This window comes from Bombina bombina, chromosome 9 (assembly GCF_027579735.1).
Source record: "Bombina bombina isolate aBomBom1 chromosome 9, aBomBom1.pri, whole genome shotgun sequence".
In the NCBI taxonomy this organism is placed as follows: domain Eukaryota; kingdom Metazoa; phylum Chordata; class Amphibia; order Anura; family Bombinatoridae; genus Bombina; species Bombina bombina.
In genome coordinates, this window is record NC_069507.1 from 2,533,576 (window position 1) to 2,556,121 (window position 22,546).

Consider the following 22,546-nt stretch of genomic DNA (forward strand, 5'->3'; position numbering starts at 1 on the left):
GAGTAGATTAGAATGTCATCTAGGTAGACAACAACACAGGTGTCCAGAAGATCATGGAAAATGTCATTAATAAAGAACTGGAAAGTTGCGGGTGCGTTGGTTAAGCCAAAGGGCATAACTAGATATTCAAACAACCCATACCTAGTTCTGAAAGCGGTAAGCCACTCATCCCCCTCTCGAATACGTACTAGATTGTACGCCCCTCTCCAATCTAATTTAGTAAAAATCTGAGCATGCCTCAGTCTCTCTATGAGTTCAGGAATGAGGGGGAGGGGGTATCGTTTTTTTATGGTGATTTTGTTCAATTGTCTGAAATCAATGATAGGCCGAAGAGATTGGTCTTTGTTCCGCACAAAAAACATTCCTGCACCAGCAGGAGAAACTGAAGGACGGATAAACCCTTTCTTTAGATTTTCATCTAGGTAAGTCTTCAGATGATCCAATTCTGGTTGGCAGAGTGGGTATAAATGCCCAATTGGTGGTGTGGTTCCAGGTTTCAATTCGATTGGGCAGTCATAGATTCTGTGTGGGGGAAGGGTGTCTGCTTCCTTCTTACTGAAGACTTCAGAGAACTGCTTGTACATTTCTGGTATCTGAGTCTCTGATGTGGAGGATATACTGTGAAAAAAGGTTCTATGACAAGTCTGTTGGCAAAATTCAGAATTTAATTGAACATTTAAAGATTTCCAGTTGATATCTGGTTTGTGTAGCTGTAACCAAGCTAGACCAAGTACTATAGGGAATAATGGAGAAGTGATTACATCAAAGGTGAGATGTTCATGATGTGTTTTTAATGTGGTGACAGAGAGCGGGATAGTGTGATGTGTTATGGGCCCTGATGATATCTCAGACCCATCAACCACACAAAGGAAAATGGGAGACAACTTTTTGATCAATAGTATTTTATTTTTTGAAACCAGAGAACTTTCAATGTAGTTTCCCTTGTACTCTGGTATCCAAGATGGCTGGAATGGTCACTTGCTTATTTGCCCACTGTAGAGAGAGAAGTAGAGAACAATGAAGAGGGTTGTTATGCTTTAACTGGATGGAAAGATTGGTATGATACTTACTCTTCTTGTTCTGTGGCAAAGAGGGGCAGTCCTTTAAAGTATGAGATGAGGATGCACAATACACGCAGAGGCCTCTAGTCTTCCTTCTGATGCGTTCTTCGGGAGTTAGAGGTCCTCTGATAAAACTTATATCCATTGCTTCAGCACCAGTTGAACCAGTATGAGAATTGTTAGGAGTGGGATGGTTTAGAACCTTATCCTTCTTGTAAACAGATTCAGGGTATTGACGTTCAAATGTTCTTTCACGTAATCTCCTATCAATTTGCCTGCTAAGCTTCATAAGGCCTTCCAATGTTTCAGGTAACTCAGTTCGGGCTAATTCATCTTTTACTGCGTCAGAGAGTCCAAGCCTGAACTGTTTTTTTAGGGCAATGGCGTTCCATTGAGAGTCAATAGAATATTGCTTGAATTCTGTTATGTAACTTTCAACAGGTTTGATACCTTGTTTTAGTTTCCTCATCTTTTTCTCAGCAGTATACTGTAGGTTAGAATCATAATATAATTCATCCATGATATCCAGAAAAGATGAAAAAGATGAGAGAACTGGATTATTTGTCTCAAAGAGAGTGTCTGCCCAAATGCGAGGTTCACCTCTTAAATAACTTATCATTGTAAGGACTTTAACCCTATCATTTGGGTATGTTCTAGGTTTAAGGGTGAAATTAAGCAGACAAGCATTTTTAAATTGACGGTATAAATTCCTATCTCCATTGAAAAAATCTGGGGGTGCAATGAATGGTTCTGACAGATTGTCAGGGACACTCTGTTTAGTAGAGACAGTATCTTTTTTATGACTTTTCTTAAAGTTTAATTTTCTAATTGTAACTCTCTAAAGGCTTAACTAAGCTGATCAACTCTTTGTGTTAAATTATAAACAATTTGAGGAAGCTCTGCTGGATCCATTATATATGGCTTAGTTGTTATATCAGGTTCCTTGCTTATTTGAATCACAACTGCAGAGTTTAAATAAATTATATATGTCTCACAACTGGAGTACAGGCTATTATATCAGCATAGACTGTATATACTCAGAGTGATTTTTATAAGGAAATGCAGGAAGACTTTATATGGTTATATATTGTTGTTATACCATATAAGTAATATAAGAATGAAAATAAGTATTAGTATTAATAACAACTTTTGACATTTGCATAGTTCAAGCCCATATAGGAGAGAGAGAATTCACTGAAATAACCACTGAAACGTGAGAGACATGAGATAGACGAACTGCAGGTGCTGACAGGGGCGTGACCTGCTGCGAGACTCGGCACACTGAATAATGTTTGCAACGTGGATAACTGAACACAGACCAGAGAGTGTATTGAGAGCTGTGAGACACGCTGAGTTGTGAGAAGCTGTGTGACACGCTGAGATATGTGAAGCTGTGTGACGTCACAGAAAGTCCGTTACTGTCCGGTATGGAAATTAATCAAAGAATGGTTATAACATTATCATGAAACATACGTTGCAAATGTTAGAAGTATTTCAGAGACAAAGTCAGTTTAGAAATGTTCAAGAGAAAACATGACATTTGAATTAGCCGTTAGATTAGGTTTCCAAAGGGAAGTAGAAGTGATACAAATACTGTAGCGGTAGTAAGTAGAATCCGTTTGTTGGTAACAAAGTAGCAATTCCTGTAGAGATGTGAAGTTGAGACAGATTGTTACTTCTTGGAATAATCCGCTTCAGGTTGAAATGTAACTAGATGTTGTCAGTCCTTAATGAGACCAAAATGCAGCTGGTATTTGTAATCCAAAAGTTGAAGTAGTAAAAGTAAATCTTATCCTAATATGAATTAGCTTATAAGAAACAGAGCACTGATTTTAGCAAACAATACTCAACAACTAAGCACTTGTTTGGGACGTGGTGATGCCTTAAGTACAGGTGAGGGAGGTGAGTTGAAGCAAAAGGTAAAAGCAGCACTGGAATCCTTACACTTCAAGACATGGTTAGAGGATCCTTTTATCAAAAGCTCCTTGATTCCTCACACAAGGATCACCTTTTTTAGGTTTCCAGATAGATTGTGTCAATGTTTTTGTCTCTAACAGACAAGTGACAAGTTTATTGGATTCCGTTTGTCGGAACCTTCAGTCTCTATTATTTCCTTCAAGTTGCTATATATGCATGGAAATTTTAGGTTTTCATGGCTGTAGCATTGGTTTCGATTTCCTTTGCTCTTTTCATAGGAAACCTTTCCAGTTTTTTATGCTGAATAATGGTGCAGGGATTCTAGGATATCACTTTTTATATCTTTGAATCCTAAGGTTTAACTATCTTTGATTCGGTGGTTAAGATCACCATCATTTAGTTCTACAGGTCTCTTCGGTTCTTTCAACCTGGACCATGATCTCTATAGATACGAGTCTTTTAGGTTGGGAGGCTGTCTGAGGATCTCTATCAGCACAAGGGGTTTGGAAATCTCAAGAGGCGAGATTACCATTTGATATTTTGGAACTCCGTGCATTCTCAGAGTTCTTCAGTTTGGTTTCTTTTTGAAGAAGAGACGTTTTTTTTCAGACAGACAATGTCACAACTGTGGCGTATGTCAATCATCAGGGTGGGACTATCAGTCTTTAGGCTGTGACAGAAGTATCTCGGATATTTACTTGGGCTAAATCCAGCTCCTATCTAATTTCTGTGGTCCTTTTCTCAGGTATAGACAATTGGGAAGCGGATTATCTCTGTTAATCAAGCTTTACATCCAGGAGAATGGTCTCTTTACCCAGATATGTTTTTCAATTTTTTCAGATGCGAGGGCTTCCAGAAATAGATCTGATGGTATCTTATCTAAACAAGGAACTTCCCAGGGGCCTATTCAGGTGCTGGGATCCTCAGGCGGAAGTAGTGTATGCATTAACACTTTCTTGGAATTATCAATCTGCCTATATTTTTTCATCTCTGGTTCTTCTTTTTAGAGTGATTTTCTAAATCATCAGAGAGCAATCTTTGGTGTGGCTGGTGGCTCCAGCATGGCCCCACAGGTTTTGATATATGGTTCTTGTTCGGATGTCCAGTTGCCAATCTTGGTTACTTCCATTAAGGCCAGACCTTATATCTTAACATTCGTTTTTTTCATCAGGAATTCAAATTATTAATTTGATGGTATGAAAATTTAACGCTTAGTACTTAGTCATAGAGGTTTCTCTGACTCAGTAATTAATATGTTGCAGGCTCGTAAATCTGTGTCTAGTAGGATTTATTATCGAGTTTGGAAGATTTACATCTCATGATGCTCTTCTTATGAATTCTCTTGGCATTCTTTTAGAATTCCTAGGATTTTATAGTTCTTCATAAGGTTTTGTCTGCATGTTCCTTGAAAGGACAAATCTCTGCTTTTTCTGTGCTGTTTCACAGTAAGAATAGCTAAATCTTTCTGATATTCATTGTTCCGGCTTTGGTTCGTATCAAGCCTGTCATTAAGCCAATTTCTCCTCCTTGGAGTCTTATTTTGGTTCTGAAGGCTTTACAGGCTCTTCTGTTTGAGCATATGCTTTCTTTGGACATTAATTACTTTCATGGAAAGTATTGTTCTTTTTAGACATCTCTTCAGCTAGAACAGTTTTTGAATTATCTGTTCTTTCTTGTAAAATCTCCTTTTTCTGATTTTCATCAGGATAGGTGGTTTTTGCTGTCCTCATTTCAATTTTTACCTAAAGTTGTGAATTCTAACATTAGTAGAGGGATTATTGTCCCTTCCTTGTGTCCTAATCCTAAGAATTCTTTGGTAAGATTCTTACATTCTTTTGATGTGGTAAGAGTTTTGAAATATTATGTTGAAGCTACTCAGATTTCAGACAGACTTCTAGTCTATTTGTTATCTTTTCTGGTTTTAGGAATATCAGAAGGCTTCTGCCTTTTCTTTGGCATCTTGGTTAAGGCTTTTGATTCATCATGCTTATTTGGAGTCGGGTTAATTCTCGCCTCAGAGGATTATGGCTCATTCTACTAGGTCAGTTTCTTCTTCCTGGAGTTTTAAGAATGAAGCTTCTGTTGATCAGATTTGCAAAGCAATGACTTGGTCTTCTTTGCATATTTTTACTAAATTCTACCATTTTGATGTTTTCTCTTCTTCAGAAGCAGTTTTTGGTAGAATAGTACTTCAGGCAGCTGTTTCAGTTTGATTCTTCTGCTTATATTTCTGTTTTTTTCATTATAAAAATTCAAACTTTTGTTTGGGTAGTGGATTCATTTTTTCAGCGGAATTGGCTGTCTTTATTTTATCCCTCCCTCTCTAGTGACTCTTGCGTGGAAGTTCCACATCTTGGGTATCTACTATCCCATACGTCACTAGCTCATGGACTCTTGCTAATTACATGAAAGAAAACATAATTTATGTAAGAACTTACCTGATAAATTAATTTCTTTCATATTAGCAAGAGTCCATGAGGCCCACCCTTTTTGTGGTGGTTATGATTTTTTTGTATAAAGCACAATTATTCCAATTCCTTATTTTTGATGCTTTCGCTCCTTTCTTATCACCCCACTTCTTGGCTATTCGTTAAACTGAATTGTGGGTGTGGTGAGGGGTGTATTTATAGGCATATTAAGGTTTGGGAAACTTTGCCCCTCCTGGTAGGAATGTATATCCCATACGTCACTAGCTCATGGACTCTTGCTAATATGAAAGAAATGAATTTATCAGGTAAGTTCTTACATAAATTATGTTTTTTGGGTTGCTCTATAGTGGTTCTATATATCCTTCCAAGAAAGAAAGGAAGGAATTATTTAGATTGTTTTCATATGTCTCCTTTTTTTTCTGGATCTAAAGTATAAAGTGATTATGGGAGCTGTGACTCTCTTTATTATGATGGAAGCTGCGTCTTCATGAAAATCCACTGTATGACTTGCATTGCTAAAGTTGTTATTGTTGTTGCCTTTTGTTTTGCTGTATCTGTTGAAGATAGGGAATAAATAATAAGGGAAAAAACGAAGGAAAATTAATAAAGGGAAGAAAAAAGAAGGAAAAGGGAAGAAATTGAGTTATTTAGTCAGAGTAGAAATGTAGTATTATAACTCCCTTAGAGAAATATATTTAAGGTTGAGTGGTTTACTGCTTTTCATCTGTTTCTTCCAACGGTGATGAGAACCGGTTTGATTTTGTATGTTTCCTTTCAACCATTTAATTTGGTTAAATCCATGTCTTTTTTACAGAATTGTACGGAACAAAATAAGTATATGGAAGATGCTTTTGAATGTTTATTTGAAATAATCATTTGGACATTTTGTTTTTTTTTCCAAAGAAAAGTTTATTTTACATAGCGCCAGGCGCTAATATACGGAGAAACATATGTAAACATAAAATATGTTGAACAGTTTGTAACATTTATTTGATTATCAATAAAGCTTTTTTGAAACTCAAAAAAAAAAGAACAGGAAAAAGAAGACACTAGATTATACAAACATTTTATTGAAAAACTGAGGAAATCCTAAAGATATGACATACTGGGGGATTAAGAAAATCATAGAAGATGGGAGAGGAGGAAATATGGAGAAAAGATTACTTCACCAAGAGGCTGAATTAATATATAGATTGGGGACCTTATACACTGAGGGACTTAATAGTGAACTAGACTTAAATTATATTATTAATTAAATAACATTGGGATTTAAGGTAATCATTAATCCACTTAATTACCTACCTATAGATCTTCTATTATTCAAAAGACCATATAGATATTAACTGTCACAATTAGATCATAGATCATACTAGAACACTAATATACATTTTAACAGTGTCCTCCAATCATACATTTTTTATACATTTTTAACATTTTCTACTAGTTAAACACATTTTTTAACATTTATAATATTTGTACTAGGTATACAATTTCTACTAGCTATATTTGAATGTCTGCAATATGTTAATCTGCTGTTCTGATAGAATATATAGAAATCATATAGTTTTTATTATTAGTATATATAGAATTCATATAGTTTATATAGTTGGAAGATTGTAATGTTAAAGCTCCATTAAGTACATATATATTTTGTGTCATATTCGCTTTGTGCATTATATTATATTTAACTAAATATTTTACCTAATATAAGCTTTTACTTAGTTTTGTGTATTATAGCATTGTACCCACCTCCTATTATTGTGACATAATTCGCACCTTTTTTGCATTTGCAATAACAATACAGGGTCATATTTATTAGGTGTATATACACCTTAAATTCACTGGGAATTCATTGGGTTTCTCTGTTTGGCCTGGGTCATAGGAGGTGGTGAGTGCCCCAGCTATTGGGGGTATAAAGGTGCTGTTTCATGTTATTATTCAATAATCTGCTTTATAAGCGCAAGCTATGGAGGATTCTGATGTGTTAGAGGGTACTCCCTCTTTACCCAAGTCTAATACCTGTCTATATTGTGAGGAGGCCGGTGTATACCGTCTGCTCAATTATGTTCCACATGCCTTGGTAATGTAATCATCTCAAAGATAGTTAATGTTTAGTACCACTGAGCCGTCCACCTCTGAGGAGTCTCCGTCCCGTGAGGTGCGCACCCTACAGTCATCTCCCAATACACATGCAGCTTCCCGTAGCACCCCTAATCCTCCATCTGGAGGGGCCCTTTTACCGCCAGACTTTACTGAGCATTTACAAACGACAGAGTCTGCGGCCTAGGGGTGCTTTACCTCGCCCTGCTAAGCGCAAGCAAAATTTCAAATATTGCTATCCTTCCCAGGGGTCATCTGCTAGCTTATTAGATTGATACAATATTATCTGTTGATGAAGACGCCTCTGATACTTCAGAGGATGCTCTTTCTGGGTCAGAATCTGCTGCCTCTAAGTCTCCAGCTGCAGAGGAACCAGACTTTAGATTTTAGGATTGAACATTTACGCTTTTTGCTAAAGGAAGTTTTGGCTACTTTAGAGGTTCCAGAGCCTAAATTGCCTGAGGAACCTTTGATTCCTAAATTAGATAAGGTCTATGAGGACAGGGTTGTACCACAGACCTTCCCAGTTCCTGTAAAGATGGCAAACATTATTAAGAATGAATGGGAAAGAATCGATTCTTCATTTTCCCTTTCTTCCTTTAAAAAATGATTCCCGGTTCTGGACTCTCAATTGGAGTTGTGGGGTTCCATCCCCAAGGTGGATGGCACTATATCCATGCTTGCTAAGCGCACTACTATCTCGCTTGAGGATAGTTTGTCGTTTAAAGAGCCCATGGATAAGAAGATAGACTCTGTTACGGGATATTTGTTTCAACCGGCAGCAGCTTGTGCCACTCCTTATCTGAGTTGATCGAGGTGGAGGTCCTCTCGACGTGATCCAGGAAAGAATTAAGGTTGGCTAATTCTTTTATTTGTGACTAATTATTCGCCTGAATGCTAAGGCTTCAAGTTTTTCTGTTCAAGCCCGTAGGGCACTCTGGCTGAAGTCCTTGTCTGCGGACATGACTTTGAAAGTCGACTTCTTTCACTTCCATTTAAGGGGAAAATTCTATTTGGTCCAGGCCTGGACTCCATTATCTCCTCGGTTACTGGAGGCAAATATGCCTTTTTACCACAGGATAAGAAAAACAAGCCTAAAGGAAAAGGTCCTAATTTTCGTTCGGATAAATCCCAATGTCAGCAGCCCTCTGCAAAGCCCAAGCAATCCAAGGAGACTTGGAAGCCGGCTCAGTCCTGGAATAAATCCAAGCAAAACAAGAAGAAGCCAAGACAAAGTCGTCATGAAGGAGTGGCTCCCGATCCGGCTCTGGATCTTGTAGGGGGCAGACTGTCGCTCTTTTCGGACGCTTGGTTTGGGGACGCGCAAGACCCGTGGGTCCTGGAGGTCATCGCTCAGGGATACAGGGTAGGTTTCATCCACCCAGGGTCAGATTCCTCTCTCCACCCTGGGAGTCATTGTCCCGGTACCTCTTGCAGAAAGAGGTCTGGGATACTACTCAAACCTTTTTGGGGTCCCATGAGGATATTCCTTACAGACCAGAGACGTTGCAAGCTAACTTCCGCTTGTCTTGCCCTTCAGACCTCCTTAAGGCCCTCTGTGGCTCGGTGTATGGAGGTGATTGGTCTCATGGTGTCCAGCATGGACATCATTCCTTTTGCCAGATTCCATCTCAGACCACTTCAGCTGTGCATGCTTAGACAGTGGAATGGCGATTATTCAGATCTGTCTCAACAGATTTCTCTGGACAACCGGTCGAGAGAATTGCGGTCTTGGTGGCTTTGTCCATATCACCTGTCCCAAGGGACATCCTTCTTGAGACCATCCTGGGAGATTGTGACTACGGACACAAGTCTATCAGGATGGGGAGTTGTTTGGGGTGCCAGGAAGGCATAGAGCATGTGGACTTGAGAGGAATCCCTCCTCCCGATCAACATTTTGGAACTTCGAGCGATCTTCAATGCTCTGAAGGCTTGGCTTCTTCTGGGTTTGTCCCAGTTTATCAGATTCCAATCAGACAACATAACCTCGGTGGCTTACATTTACCATCAAGGGGGAACGATGAGCTCACTAGCAATGAGGAAAGTATCTCAGATTCTAGAATGGGTGGAGGCCCACAACTGCTCGCTGTCAGCAATCCACTTTCCGGGTGTGGACAACTAGGAAGCGGATTTCCTCAGCAGACAACCCTTTCATTCGGGGGAAAGTTCTCTCCATCCCGAGGTGTTTGTGAAGATTTGCAACAGATGGGGGAAACCAGAGATAGATCTCATGGCGTCTCGGCTAAATTCCAAGCTACCCAGTTATGGGTCGCGGCCCAGGGATCCTCTGGCGGAGCTAATAGATGAATTAGCAGTGCCTTAGAAGTTAAATCTAATTTACATTTTTCTGCCGTTGCCACTTCCCCCGCGTGTAGTGGCCCACATCAAGCAGGAGCAAGCATCAGTGATACTGATTGCTCCATCGTGGCCGCGAAGGATGTGGTTTGCGGACCTGTTGGGGATGTCCTCATCTCCTCCATGGAAGTTACCTTGTCGCAGGGATCTGCTGGAACAGGGTCCCTTTGTTCATCAAATCTAGATTCTCTGAGGCTGACTGCGTGGAGATTGAATGCTTAGTCTTAGCCAAGAGAGGTTTCTCTGAGAGGGTTATTGGCACTCTCATTCATGCTTGTAAGCCTGTTACTCGTCACATCTATCATAAGGTGTGGAGAGCTTACGTGTTAGGGTATGGAGAAGGGCCTTTCTGCCAGTTCCCTGAGGGGACAGTTTTTGTCCCTTTCTATTTTGCTGCACAAGAGGCTCACAGAGCTCCCTGACGTGCAATCCTTAATTTAAAGGGACAGTCTACACCAGAATTGTTATTGTTTTAAAAGATAAATAATCCCTTTATTACCCATTCCCCAGTTTTGCATAACCAACAGTTATATTAATATACTTTTAACCTCTGTGATTATCTTGTATCTAAGCCTCTGCAAACTGCCCCTTTATTCCAGTTCTTTTGACAGACTTGCAGTTTAGCCAATCAGTGCCTGCTCCCAGATAACTTCACGTGCACGAGCACAGTGTTATCTATATGAAATACATGAGCTAACACCCTCTAGTGGTGAAAAAACTGTTAAAATGCATTCTGAAAAGAGGTGGCCTTCAAGGTCTAAGAAATTAGCATATGAACCTTCTAGGTTAAGCTTTCAACTAAGAATACCAAGAGAACAAAGCAAAATTGGTGATAAAAGTAAATTGGAAAATAGTTTAAAATTACATGCTCTATCTGAATCATGAAAGTTTATTTTGGCCTAGACTGTCCCTTTAAGGCTCTGTGTTTAGATCTAACGCTCCACCTTGGAGTTTGAATCTTGTTCTTAATCTTTTGAAACGGGCTCTGTGTGAGCCTATGCATTCGATTGACATTAAATTGTTGTCCTGGAAGGTTCTTTTTCTATTGGCTATTGCGTAGGCTACCTTGCAAAGTGAGCCTCCTTATCTGGTGTTCCACACTGGGAAGGCTGTCCTACGTACCCGCTTGGGTTTTCTTCCTAAGGTGGTGTCTGATCGTAACATCTATGAGGAGATTGTGGTTCCTTCCTTGTGTCCTAATCCTTCTTCTTTGAAGGAACGTTTACTTTAAAATCTGGATGTTCTAGTTTGAAGTTTTATCTTCAAGCTACTAAGGATTTTAGACAAACTTCTTCCTTGTTTGTTATCTACTCTAGGAAGCGTAAGGGTCTGAAGGCCTCTTCAACTTCCTTATCTTTTTGGTTGAGGAGTGTTATACATTTAGCTTACGAGTCAGCGGGACTTAGACCTCCTTAGAGGATTACGGCTCATTCCACTAGAGCGGTGGCTTCCTCTTGGGCGTTTAAGAACAAGGACTCTATGGATCAGATTTGTAAGGTGGCTTCCTGGTCCTCCTTAAATACTTTTTAAAAATTCTTTGAATTTGACGTTTTTTGCGTTGGCTGATGCAGCATTTGGGAGAGAGGTTTTGCAGGCTGTGGTGCCCTCAGATTAGGGTCCTCCTTTCTTTTACCCCTCCTGTTATCATTCAGTGTTCTCTAGAGCTTGGGTATAGTTTTCTCAACAGTAAGGAATGATGCCATGGACTCTCCTCATATTAAGAAGGAAAACATAAATTATGCTTACCTGATAATTTAATTTCCTTCTGTATGAGGAGAGTCCACCTTCCCATGCCTGTATACTCCGATGAGCGTATCAAATTTAGTTTTTCTCTTTTGGCACCATTTATACCCTTATATTTCTCCTACTGTTCATTGTTTCCTTGGCAGAATGACTGGGATATGAGGAAAGTAGGGGGAGTATTTAAGGCTTTGGCTGGGTTGTCTTTGCCTCCTCCTGGTGGCCAAGATCAGTATTTCCCAACAGTAAGAAATGATGCTGTGGACTCTCCTCATACAGAAGGAAATTAAATTATCAGGTAAGCATAATTTGTTTTTTCCATTAATTTTTCTGATCCCCACAAGGGGACAACAAGCTACTGCAATTTCCCTAGCTGCTTGGCTTAAGGCTTTAATTTGCAAGGCTTATTTGGTGGCAGAGAAGTATCTCGGTAGAGCGAATTACTGCACACGTCTACTAGAGCATTTGCCACGTCTTGGGCTTTCAGGAATAGACCTTCCATTGAACAGATTTGTAAGGTAGCCAATCGATCCTATTTACATAGTTTTACAAAGTTGTACCATTTTGACACATTTGCCTTTTCTGAGTCTGTTTGGCAGGAAAGTGTTGTAGGCCACTGTGCCTGTTTATTGCCATACCTACACAAACTGTTATCCTTCCCTGTTCCTTTTTCTTTCAAAAGGTGGTGAGAGTCCACAATCCATTACACATGTGTTTCACTTCCTTGCCACTAGAAGGAGGTACATTATCCCAAAACTCTCAAGAGCACTTTATCCCTCCCACCTTACTGGTATGCCAGTTTTAAACTTTTTCTCCCAGGAGGTATGTGAAGAATTAAGGTGCTCTTCAGATTTAATTTGAAAGGGAAGAATTTCCCCCTCAGAGGGCTACTGCTGAGAGAGAGAGAGAGAGAGAGAGGGGAGACTGGAGTATGGGGTAGTGACACACTCTCAGGGAGTTAGTCAAAGGCCTGCCGTGGGGACAGGTCTCTAGCTTCCTCTTGCTGGATCCTCAGTATACTTTTAGATTTATATCCTCTGCAGTAATGTACTTAGCACTGGGTGAGCTAGCCACTGGAAGCAGTCATTTTTTACAGCAGTTAGTACAGTGGATGGGCTGCTAGACAGGTAAGTAGAACAGATTTCTCTGGCACCCTCTTCGCCCCCTTGGCCATTAGTAGGTACATGGGACGTCACATCATAGCCAGGGGACTTATTGTTAGCAGACATTTATACCCTATTACACTAGACTTTCTATGTCTCGTTGTATGGGTGAATTGAAGACTATCTTTATTATTCAAGAAATAGACTTTGCTGTTACATTCTTTTGCTTAGCAGTTAGAAAATAAAAATGTGAGGCATGTAGTGTGCTATTTTTCATTACATCTCTCCGTTTGTGAACAAGTGCACGCATTTTTCTTGCGCTGTTCGAAAATTCCGTTACACGCTACTGGGTGCACGCTCCCCGTTTGGATAGTGCTCACCTTTTGATCTTAGTTTTGTGAAACTGTGTGGGAATCAAGCTCATAATATTGTTCTTTTTTCACTAAAGTTCTGTCTTACCCGTATCTCATGTGTATCTGCATACTTCACCTCTTCTATCAGTTTTAAGTTATTTTTCACTCCTGAGCAGCAGGGCCAGAAGACTTCTGGAAGTTTCTATCTAATTTCAGGGGACACCATGCTAGGGACAAAAAGGGGCACAAGTTCTGCCAAAGAACAGAAATTGATTTATCCCTTGGCATAGATGTTCTATTTTGTTTTGTTTTTTCACATTGTCATTTGTATTTATGGATATTGATTAAATACTTCTGATTTGTCTGATTTTTGTTTCAAGTTTTATAGTTTTAACAACATTTTTATTTGATTTTCCAATGATAACAAAATCCAAGTCAGCATAACACTTATCTCATGACCCCGATTTTCAGTAATACATTTTTTAAGCTTTCATGATATATTTACTATGTTCCTTGTTTTATTACCAAACACACATGCCCATGCATTTAGGAGTAGTGCCTGAAAAACCCATGATAGACGATTATATATTGTATTTGTTTCAGATGCTGAAGAGTGCTACTGTGTGAAGAAAATATTTGCTGGTGGGGACCAGAGTTTTGCACATTACTTTAATGTACAGGTAAATAAACCCTTAACTTTAAAAACACTTTCGTTATCCAGAATGTATGATAATAATAATAATATCCAGTGAAATTATTATTCTTATCATCCTCTTTGGGCTAAACCAGATTTATTTTACATTCATCATATAATATCCACTACCCTAAATTAATAATAAGCTAAGAAAAACATAATTTATGTAAGAACTTACCTGATAAATTAATTTCTTTCATATTGGCAAGAGTCCATGAGCTAGTGACGTATGGGCTATACAATCCTACCAGGAGGGGCAAAGTTTCCCAAATCTCAAAATGCCTATAAATACACCCCTCACCACACCCACAATTCAGTTTAACGAATAGCCAAGCAGTGGGGTGATAAAGAAAGGAGTAGAAAGCATCAACAAAAGAAATTTGGAAATAATTGTGCTTTATACAAAAAAACATAACCACCATAAAAAGGGTGGGCCTCATGGACTCTTGCCAATATGAAAGGAATGAATTTATCAGGTAAGTTCTTACATAAATTATGTTTTCTTTCATGTAATTGGCAAGAGTCCATGAGCTAGTGACGTATGGGATAGCAATACCCAAGATGTGGAACTCCACGCAAGAGTCACTAGAGAGGGAAAGATAAAAATAAAAACAGCCATTTTCCGCTGAAAAAAATTAATCCACAACCCAAAAAAATAAGTTTATTCTCATAAATGAAAGAAAAAAAAAATTAAATCAAAAGCAGAAGAATCAAACTGAAACAGCTGCCTGAAGAACTTTTCTACCAAAAACTGCTTCAGAAGAAGCAAATACAGCAAAACGGATAGAATTTAGTAAATGTATGCAAAGAGGACCAAGTTGCCGCTTTGCAAATCTGATCAACTGAAGCTTCGTTCTTAAAGGCCCACGAAGTGGAGACTGATCTAGTAGAATGAGCTGTAATTCTCTGAGGCGAGGCCTTACCCGACTCCAAATAAGCTTGATGAATCAAAAGATTCAAACAAGAAGCCAAGGAAATAGCAGAAGCCTTCTGACCTTTCCTAGGACCAGAAAATAAAACAAATAGGCTGGAAGTCTTCCTGAAATCTTTAGTAGCTTCCACATAATATTTCAAAGCTCTTACAACATCCAAAGAATGTAAGGATCTTTCCAAATAATTTTAGGATTAGGACACAAGGAAGGTACAACAATTTCTCTATTAATGTTGTTAGAATTCACAACCTTAGGTAAAAATTGAAAAGAAGTCCGCAAAACCTGCCTTATCCTGATGAAAAATCAGAAAAGGAGACTCACAAGAAAGAGCAGATAGCTCAGAAACTCTTCTAGCAGAAGAGATAGCCAAAAGGAACAACACTTTCCAAGAAAGTAGTTTAATGTCCAAAGAATGCATAGGCTCAAATGGAGGAGCCTGTAAAGCCTTCAGAACCAAATTAAGACTCCAAGGAGGAGAAATTGATTTATTGACAGGCTTAATACAAACTAAAGCCTGTACAAAACAGTGAATATCAGGAAGCATAGCAATCTTTCTGTGAAATAAAACAGAAAGAGCAGAGATTTGTCCCTTCAAGGAACTTGCAGACAAACCCTTATCCAAACCATCCTGAAGAAACTGTAAAATTCTAGGAATTCTAAAAGAATGCCAAGAGAATTTATGAGAAGAACACCATGAAATGTAAGTCTTCCAAACTCTATAATAAATCTTTCTAGAGACAGATTTACGAGCTTGTAACATAGTATTAATCAAGGAGTCAGAGAAACCTCTATGACTTAGTACTAAGCGTTCAATTTCCATACCTTCAAATTGAATGGATTTGAGATCCTGATGGAAAAAACGGACCTTGAGACAGTAGGTCTGGCCTTAACGGAAGTGGCCAAGGCTGGCAACTGGACATCCGAACCAGATCCGCATACCAAAACCTGTGTGGCCATGCTGGAGCCACCAGCAACACAAATGATTGTTCCATGATGATTTTGGAAATCACTCTTGGAAGGAGAACTAGAGGCGGGAAAATTTAAGCAGGATGATAACACCAAGGAAGTGTCAGCGCATCCACTGCTTCCACCTGAACATCCCTGGACCTGGACAGGTATCTGGGAAGTTTCTTGTTTAGATGAGAGGCCATCAGATCTATCTCTGGAAGACCCCACATCTTAACAATCTGAGAAAACACATCTGGATGGCGAGACCACTACCCTGGATGTAAAGTCTGACGGCTGAGATAATCCGCCTCCCAATTGTCTATACCTGGGATATGCACCGCAGAGATTAGACAGGAGCTGGATTCCGCCCAAGCAAGAATCCGAGATACTTCTTTCATAGCTTGGGGACTGTGAGTCCCACCCTGATGATGGACATATGCCACTGTTGTGATATTGTCTGTCTGAAAACAAATAAACGGTTCTCTCTTTAACAGGGCCAAAACTGAAGAGCTCTGAGAATTGCACGGAGTTTTAAAATCTTTATTGGTAATCTCGCCTCTTGAGATTTCCAAACCCCTTGTGCTGTCAGAGATCCCCAAACGGCTCCCCAACCTGAAAGACTCGCATCTGTTGTGATCACAGTCCAGGTTGGCCGAACAAAAGAAGACCCTTGAACTAAACGATGGTGATCTATCCACCACGTCAGAGAGTGTCATACAATGGGATTTAAGGATATTAATTGTGATATCTTTGTATAATCCCTGCACCATTGGTTCAGCATACAAAGCTATAGAGGTCTCATGTGAAAACGAGCAAAGGGGATCGCGTCCGATGCTGCAGTCATGAGACCCTAAAACTTCCATGCACATAGCCACTGAAAGGAATGACTGAGACTAAAGGTGCCGACAGGCTGCAACCAATTTTAAACGTCTCTTGTCTGTTAGAGACAGAGTCATGGACACTGAATTATCTGGAAACCTAAAAAGGTGACCCTTGTCTGAGGAATCAAGAAACATTTTGGTAAATTGATCCTCCAACCATGTTTCCGAAGAAACAACACTAGTTGATTCGTGTGAGATTCTGCAGAACGTAAAGACTGAGCTAGTACCAAGATATCGTCCAAATAAGGAAACACCTGCAATACCCTGTTCTCTGATTACAGAGAGTAGGGCACCTAGAACCTTTGAAAAGATTCTTGGAGCTGTTGCTAGGCCAAATGGAAGAGCAACAAATTGGTAATGCTTGTCTAGAAAAGAGAATCTCAGAAACTGATAATGTTCTGGATGAATCGGAATATGAAGGTATGCATCCTGCAAGTCTATTGTGGACATATAATGTCCTCGCTGAACAAAAGGCAGAATAGTCCTTATAGTCACCATCTTGAAAGTTGGTACTCTTACATAACGATTCAAAAATTTCAGATCCAGAACTGGTCTGAATGAATTTTCCTTCTTTGGGACAATGAATAGATTTGAATAAAACCCCAAACCTTGTTCCTGAAAAGGAACTGGCATGATTACCCCTGAAGACTCCAGGTCTGAAACACACTTCAGGAAAGCCTGAGCTTTTACTGGATTTGCTGGGATACGTGAGACAAAAAATCTTCTCACAGGAGGTCTTACTCTGAATCCTATTCGATACCCTTGAGAGACAATGCTCTGAATCCATTGATTTTGGACAGAATGTATCCAAATATCCTTGAAAAACCTTAATCTGCCCCCTACCAGCTGAGCTGGAATGAGGGCCGCACCTTCATGCGGACTTAGGGGCTGACTTTGGTTTCTTAAATGGGCTTGGATTTATTCCAATTTGAGGAAGGCTTCCAATTGGAGCAGATTCCTTGGGGGAAGGATTAGATTTACCCTTAGGTTTTTATCCTGAGGCAGGAAAACTCCCTTTCCCCCAGAAACAGTTGAAATAATAGAATCCCAACTGAGAACCAAATAAATTATTACCTTGGAAAGAAAGAGATTGTAATCTAGATTTAGATGTCATATCAGCATTCCAAGATTTAAGCCACAAAGCTCTTCTAGCTAAAATAGCTAAAGACATGGATCTAACATCAATTTTGATAATATCAAAAATTGCATCACAAATAAAATGATTATCATATTGCAGTAAGCGAATAATGCTAGATATGTCAGAATCCAATTCTTGTTGCGCTAAATTCTCCAACCAGAAAGTTGATGCAGCCGCAACATCAGCCAAAGAAATTGCAGGTCTGAGAAGATGACCTGAATATAAATAGGCTTTCCTTAGATAAGATTCATGCTTCCTATCTAAAGGATCCTTAAAGGAAGTACTATCTTCCATAGGAATAGTGGTACGTTTAGCAAGAGTAGAAATAGCCCCATCAACTTTGGGGACTTTTTCCCAAGACTCTATAGAATTTGCTGGTAAAGGATACAATTTTTTAAACCTTGAAGGAATAAAGAAGTACCCAGCTTATTCTATTCCTTAGAAATCATAACAGAAATAGCCGCAGGAATAGGAAAAACCCCTGGAGTAACCACAGGAGGTTTAAAAACAGCATTTAAACTTTTATTAGACTTAATGTCAAGAGGACTGGTTTCCTCAATATCCAAAGTAATTAACACTTCTTTTAATAAAGAACACATATACAGGTAGTCCTCAGTTTACGCCGGGGTTAAGTTCCAGTAGGAATGGTTGTAAATCGAAACTGTTGTAAATTGAAACCCAGTTTATAATGTAAGTCAATGGGAAGTGAGAGAGGTTCCAGGCCCCTCTCAAAATTGTCATAAGTAACGCCACCAATACATTATTTTTAAAGCTTTGACATGAAGACTTTAATGCTAAACAGCATTATAAACCTAATAAAATAATCACACAACACAGAATATATAATTAAACTAAGTTAAATGAACAAAAACATTTGCTAAACAGCATTATAAACCTAATAAAATAATCACACAACACAGACTTCACTTGCATTTTTCTGAAAACAGTTCTTTCTATGCATTCCAATCTGGACTGATTTATAGACAGGAAGATCTTGTTCCTTTGAAATCTGCTCGATAGCTCAGGTCTGGTTAAACTGATTAATTTCAGATTGCTTGGCTTTGCTGCAACACAAGCGGACAGCTCCACCTACTGGCTATTTTAATAAATGCACTGCTTCTCAATGTTTTTCAATAGCAGTCACATGACTGGAAAAAAAGGGTTGTTATTCTGAAACGGTGTAAATTGAACCGTTGTAAAACGAGGGCCACCTGTACTCTATTTTAAATAAATAAGTAGATTTGTCAGTGTCAATATCTGAGGGAGGATCTTCTGTATCAGATAGATCCTTATCAGAGGAGGATAAACTATTATGTTGTCGGTCATTTGAAATTTCATCAACTGAGTGAGAAGTTTTAAAAGACCTTTTACGTTTATTAGAAGGTGGGAAATGCAGACCAAAGCCTTCTGAATAGAATCAGTAACAATTTTTTTTAAAATTCATAGGTATATCATGTACGTTAGAAGTTGAAGGAACTGCAACTGGCAATGTACTATTACTGATGGACACACTATCTGCATGTAAATAGTTTATCATGACAACTATTACAAATGATATTCGGAGATATAATTTCCACAATCTTACAACAAATACACTTAGCTTTGGTAGAACCGATGTCAGGGCAGCAAAGTTCCAACAGATACTTCTGAGGCAGGATCAAATTTACACATCAAAATGTAAAGAAAAAAACAACATATAAAGCAAAATGATCAATTTCCTTATATGACAGTTTCAGGAATGGGAAAAAAATGCAAATAACATAGCCCTCTGACATAGAAAAAGGCAAGAGGCCAAACATCAATGGGGTATTAAATTAATGAAAAAATTTGGCGCAAAGTATGACGCACAACGTAACTGAAATTTTTTTTTGGCGCCAACATTAACCGAAAATGACACACTCGCGTCACTAATGACGCAACGGTGTGTAAGGCTTAGGCGTCAACTACGACGCCGGAAATGACTAAGTTGCGTCACGGACGTACTTTTCACGCCAAAAAATTCTCGCCGCCAAAAATGACGCAATAAAGTCTAGCATTTGGCGCACCCGCGGGGCCTAATATCGCCCGCAATTTGCAAGAAAAAGTAGTCTAATTAGAAAAAAAGACTAAACCCCAGGTAAAGAAAAATATTTCTTAAAATGTTTATTTTCCCCAAATATGAAACGGACAGTCTGCAGAAGGAAATACATGAACCTAACTCATGGCAAATGTAAGTACAATACATATATTAGAACTTTATATAAATACATAAAGTGCCAAACCATAGCTGGGGTGCCTTAAGTAATAAAAACATACTTACCAAAAGACACCCATCACATATAGCAGATAGCCAAACCAGTACTGAAACAGTTATCAGTAGAGGTAATGGTATATAAGAGTATATCGTCGATGTGAAAAGGGAGGGTAGGAGATGAATCTCTACAACCGATAACAGAGAACCTATGAAATAGATCCCCTAGAGGAAAACCATTGCATTCAAATAGGCAATACTCCTCTTCACATCCCTCTGACATTCACTGTACTCAGAGGAATCGGGGCTTCAACAATGCTGAGAAGCGCTTGTCAACGTAGAAATCTTAGCACAAACTTACTTAACCACCTCCATAGGAGGTAATTAGGGGCCTACTGTGTTTAACCTACCTATTTTTTTATGTGAGTGGGTATTGGTTCACAAGTGTAAAGAATTTAGTTATGGACTCTCACAACCATTAGCAAGAAATCCTCATTTATTCTTAACTGATACATTTCTTTCTTTCTCGTTTGTGATAGTCCATGAACCCACTAAGTTTGTTATTGTTACAGTTAAATTGTTAATTGTTTTGACAACATTTGTTGGTTTGCACCTCTTTACTCCATCTTTCCTTTCCTTTTCCTCATTTCTCCTTACTTTATTCCAGTTTTTTAAAATACTGGGATAGAGGTGGAAATGGAAGGGATACTAAAGCTTTGGTGTGGGTTCTTTGCCTCCTCCTGGTGGCCAGGTGATGTAATTATCAAATGTAAAGAATTAAGTCATGGGACTCTCAGCACCACAAAAGAAATTTATCAGGTAAGAATAAATTATGATTTTTCTCTAGTAAAGCCTGGAAGTTTTTGGCCCTTTAATGCAGTTTTTTTTTTGTTAAACAATATAAATGAGATCTATTATAAGCCGAAACACATAAATGTGTAGCATTAAACATGACTGGTGTTATATAGGAATGTATGATGAATGCTTATCTTGCTTTTTGTAAACAAACCACTAATTACATTTCTCATTTCTAGAACTGCTTCCCTCCTGAAGACTTCAGAATATGTAACCATTCTAGACAGATTTGCACAGTAAAATGAGGCGCTCATTCAGAGATGGTTGAGTTTCTCGTCGGGAAGACTTCCTTTTGAGATTGTTAAGTGAGATTTCGTTCTTTTTTTAAAGGGATATAAAGAATGGTTGCATGGGGGCGGTGTTGCTTGGACAAAAAGAATATAAAAATATGTTTCATAAGATGGGGAAGAGTCCATGAGCCATCACATGTGAGATTAAAATTGAATCCTATAGGAGGAGGCAAAAGACCCCCACATTCCTCCCACTTAACCCATTACAGTGTTTTGTCCTCCAGCAATGTGTGATGGTAAAACTTAAAGTGCTGATATACATTTCGTTTGAAAGGGGTTCTTTAACCAATGTTACCCATTATCCAACTCAGAGAACCTACAAACAGGGCAGAGGGGTAGACGAGAGTGCAGCGAGGCAATAAAATTCTCCCAGTGCGGAGATGCTATCAGCCTCCTAAGTGGAATGTGTGCAAGCCTGATAATCCCCTGGTCTACTTGCATATCCTTGCCTGACTCGGATGCTCAGCCTTGTGTAGCTAAGGCGAGCATGGTAGACGAAGGTGCTGACAAGTACCATGCACCTATATAGCCACAGGCTGTTAACATGATCATGGACACTTGTTTTACATATTCCATTATAACACTACAGAACATTTTAGGCACTGTTGGTACATTTTTAAAAGGAAATTGTTTAAAAATCGGGCTACTGTCATTGTGTGCATATAACCGGTTACATTTAACTGCAGTGCATGTTCTTAAGCGGGGAAGGAACTCCTCAGGAAAAGCTTGTGCAAATTTTTATTATTTTAAGCACATATTTGCTGGTCTTAATTAAATTCTGCTTAAAATGGCAATTTCAGTAACATTACTTACTGTTTAAAGTAATAGTATGCAATTACTGTAACTCTTACACTTTATATTTTAAAACACATTTTCCATTTTAAAAATACAGTACCTAATTGTTTCTAACATTTGCATGTTTTTCTTAGGGGTTAACCCTTTGTGTATTTCTGTGCTGCTATCTAATTTTATGTATTTGCATATCCTTACTATTTAAAGGGACAGTCTAGTCAAAATTAAACTTTCATGATTCAGATAGGGCATGTCATTTTAAACAACTTTCACGTGTGCTTTGTTCTCTTGGTATTCTTTGTTGAAAGCTAAACCTAGGTAGGCTCATATGCTAATTTCTAAGTTGTTGAAGGCCCACCTCTTATCTCAGTGCATTTTGACAGTTTTTCACAGCTAGACAGCACTAGTTCATGTGTGCCATATAAATAACATTATGCTCACTCCTGTGGAGTTATTTATTAGTCAGCACTGATTGGCTAAAATGCAAGTCTGTCAAAAGAACTGAGATAAAGGGACAGTCTGCAGAGACTTAGATACAAGGTAATCGCAAAGGTAATAAGGGTATTAATATAAAAGTGTTGGTTATGCAAAACTGGGGAAGGGTTTAAAGGGATTATCTATCTTTTTAAACAATAACAATTCTGGAGTAGACTGTCTCTTTAAAGTCATTATGGAGCAAACTGTCTTAGGAAATAAAGCTGTTCCTTTAGAGGGGTGATCTGACAATT

General features: G+C 38.8%; 1 protein-coding gene across 1 annotated transcript in view; it reads left to right on the plus strand.

The window, feature by feature from the left end:
• Positions 1–21,043, plus strand: part of LOC128639724 (probable E3 ubiquitin-protein ligase HERC4) — a 346,975-nt gene extending 325,932 nt beyond the window's left edge. Inside the window, exons 9-10 of the mRNA XM_053691838.1 lie at positions 13,662–13,738; positions 20,916–21,043. Coding sequence (XP_053547813.1) covers positions 13,662–13,738; positions 20,916–20,981 — 143 coding nt within the window. The 3' untranslated portion in view covers positions 20,982–21,043. The remainder of the gene's footprint in view (positions 1–13,661; positions 13,739–20,915) is intronic.
• The last annotated feature ends 1,503 nt before the right edge of the window (positions 21,044–22,546 follow it).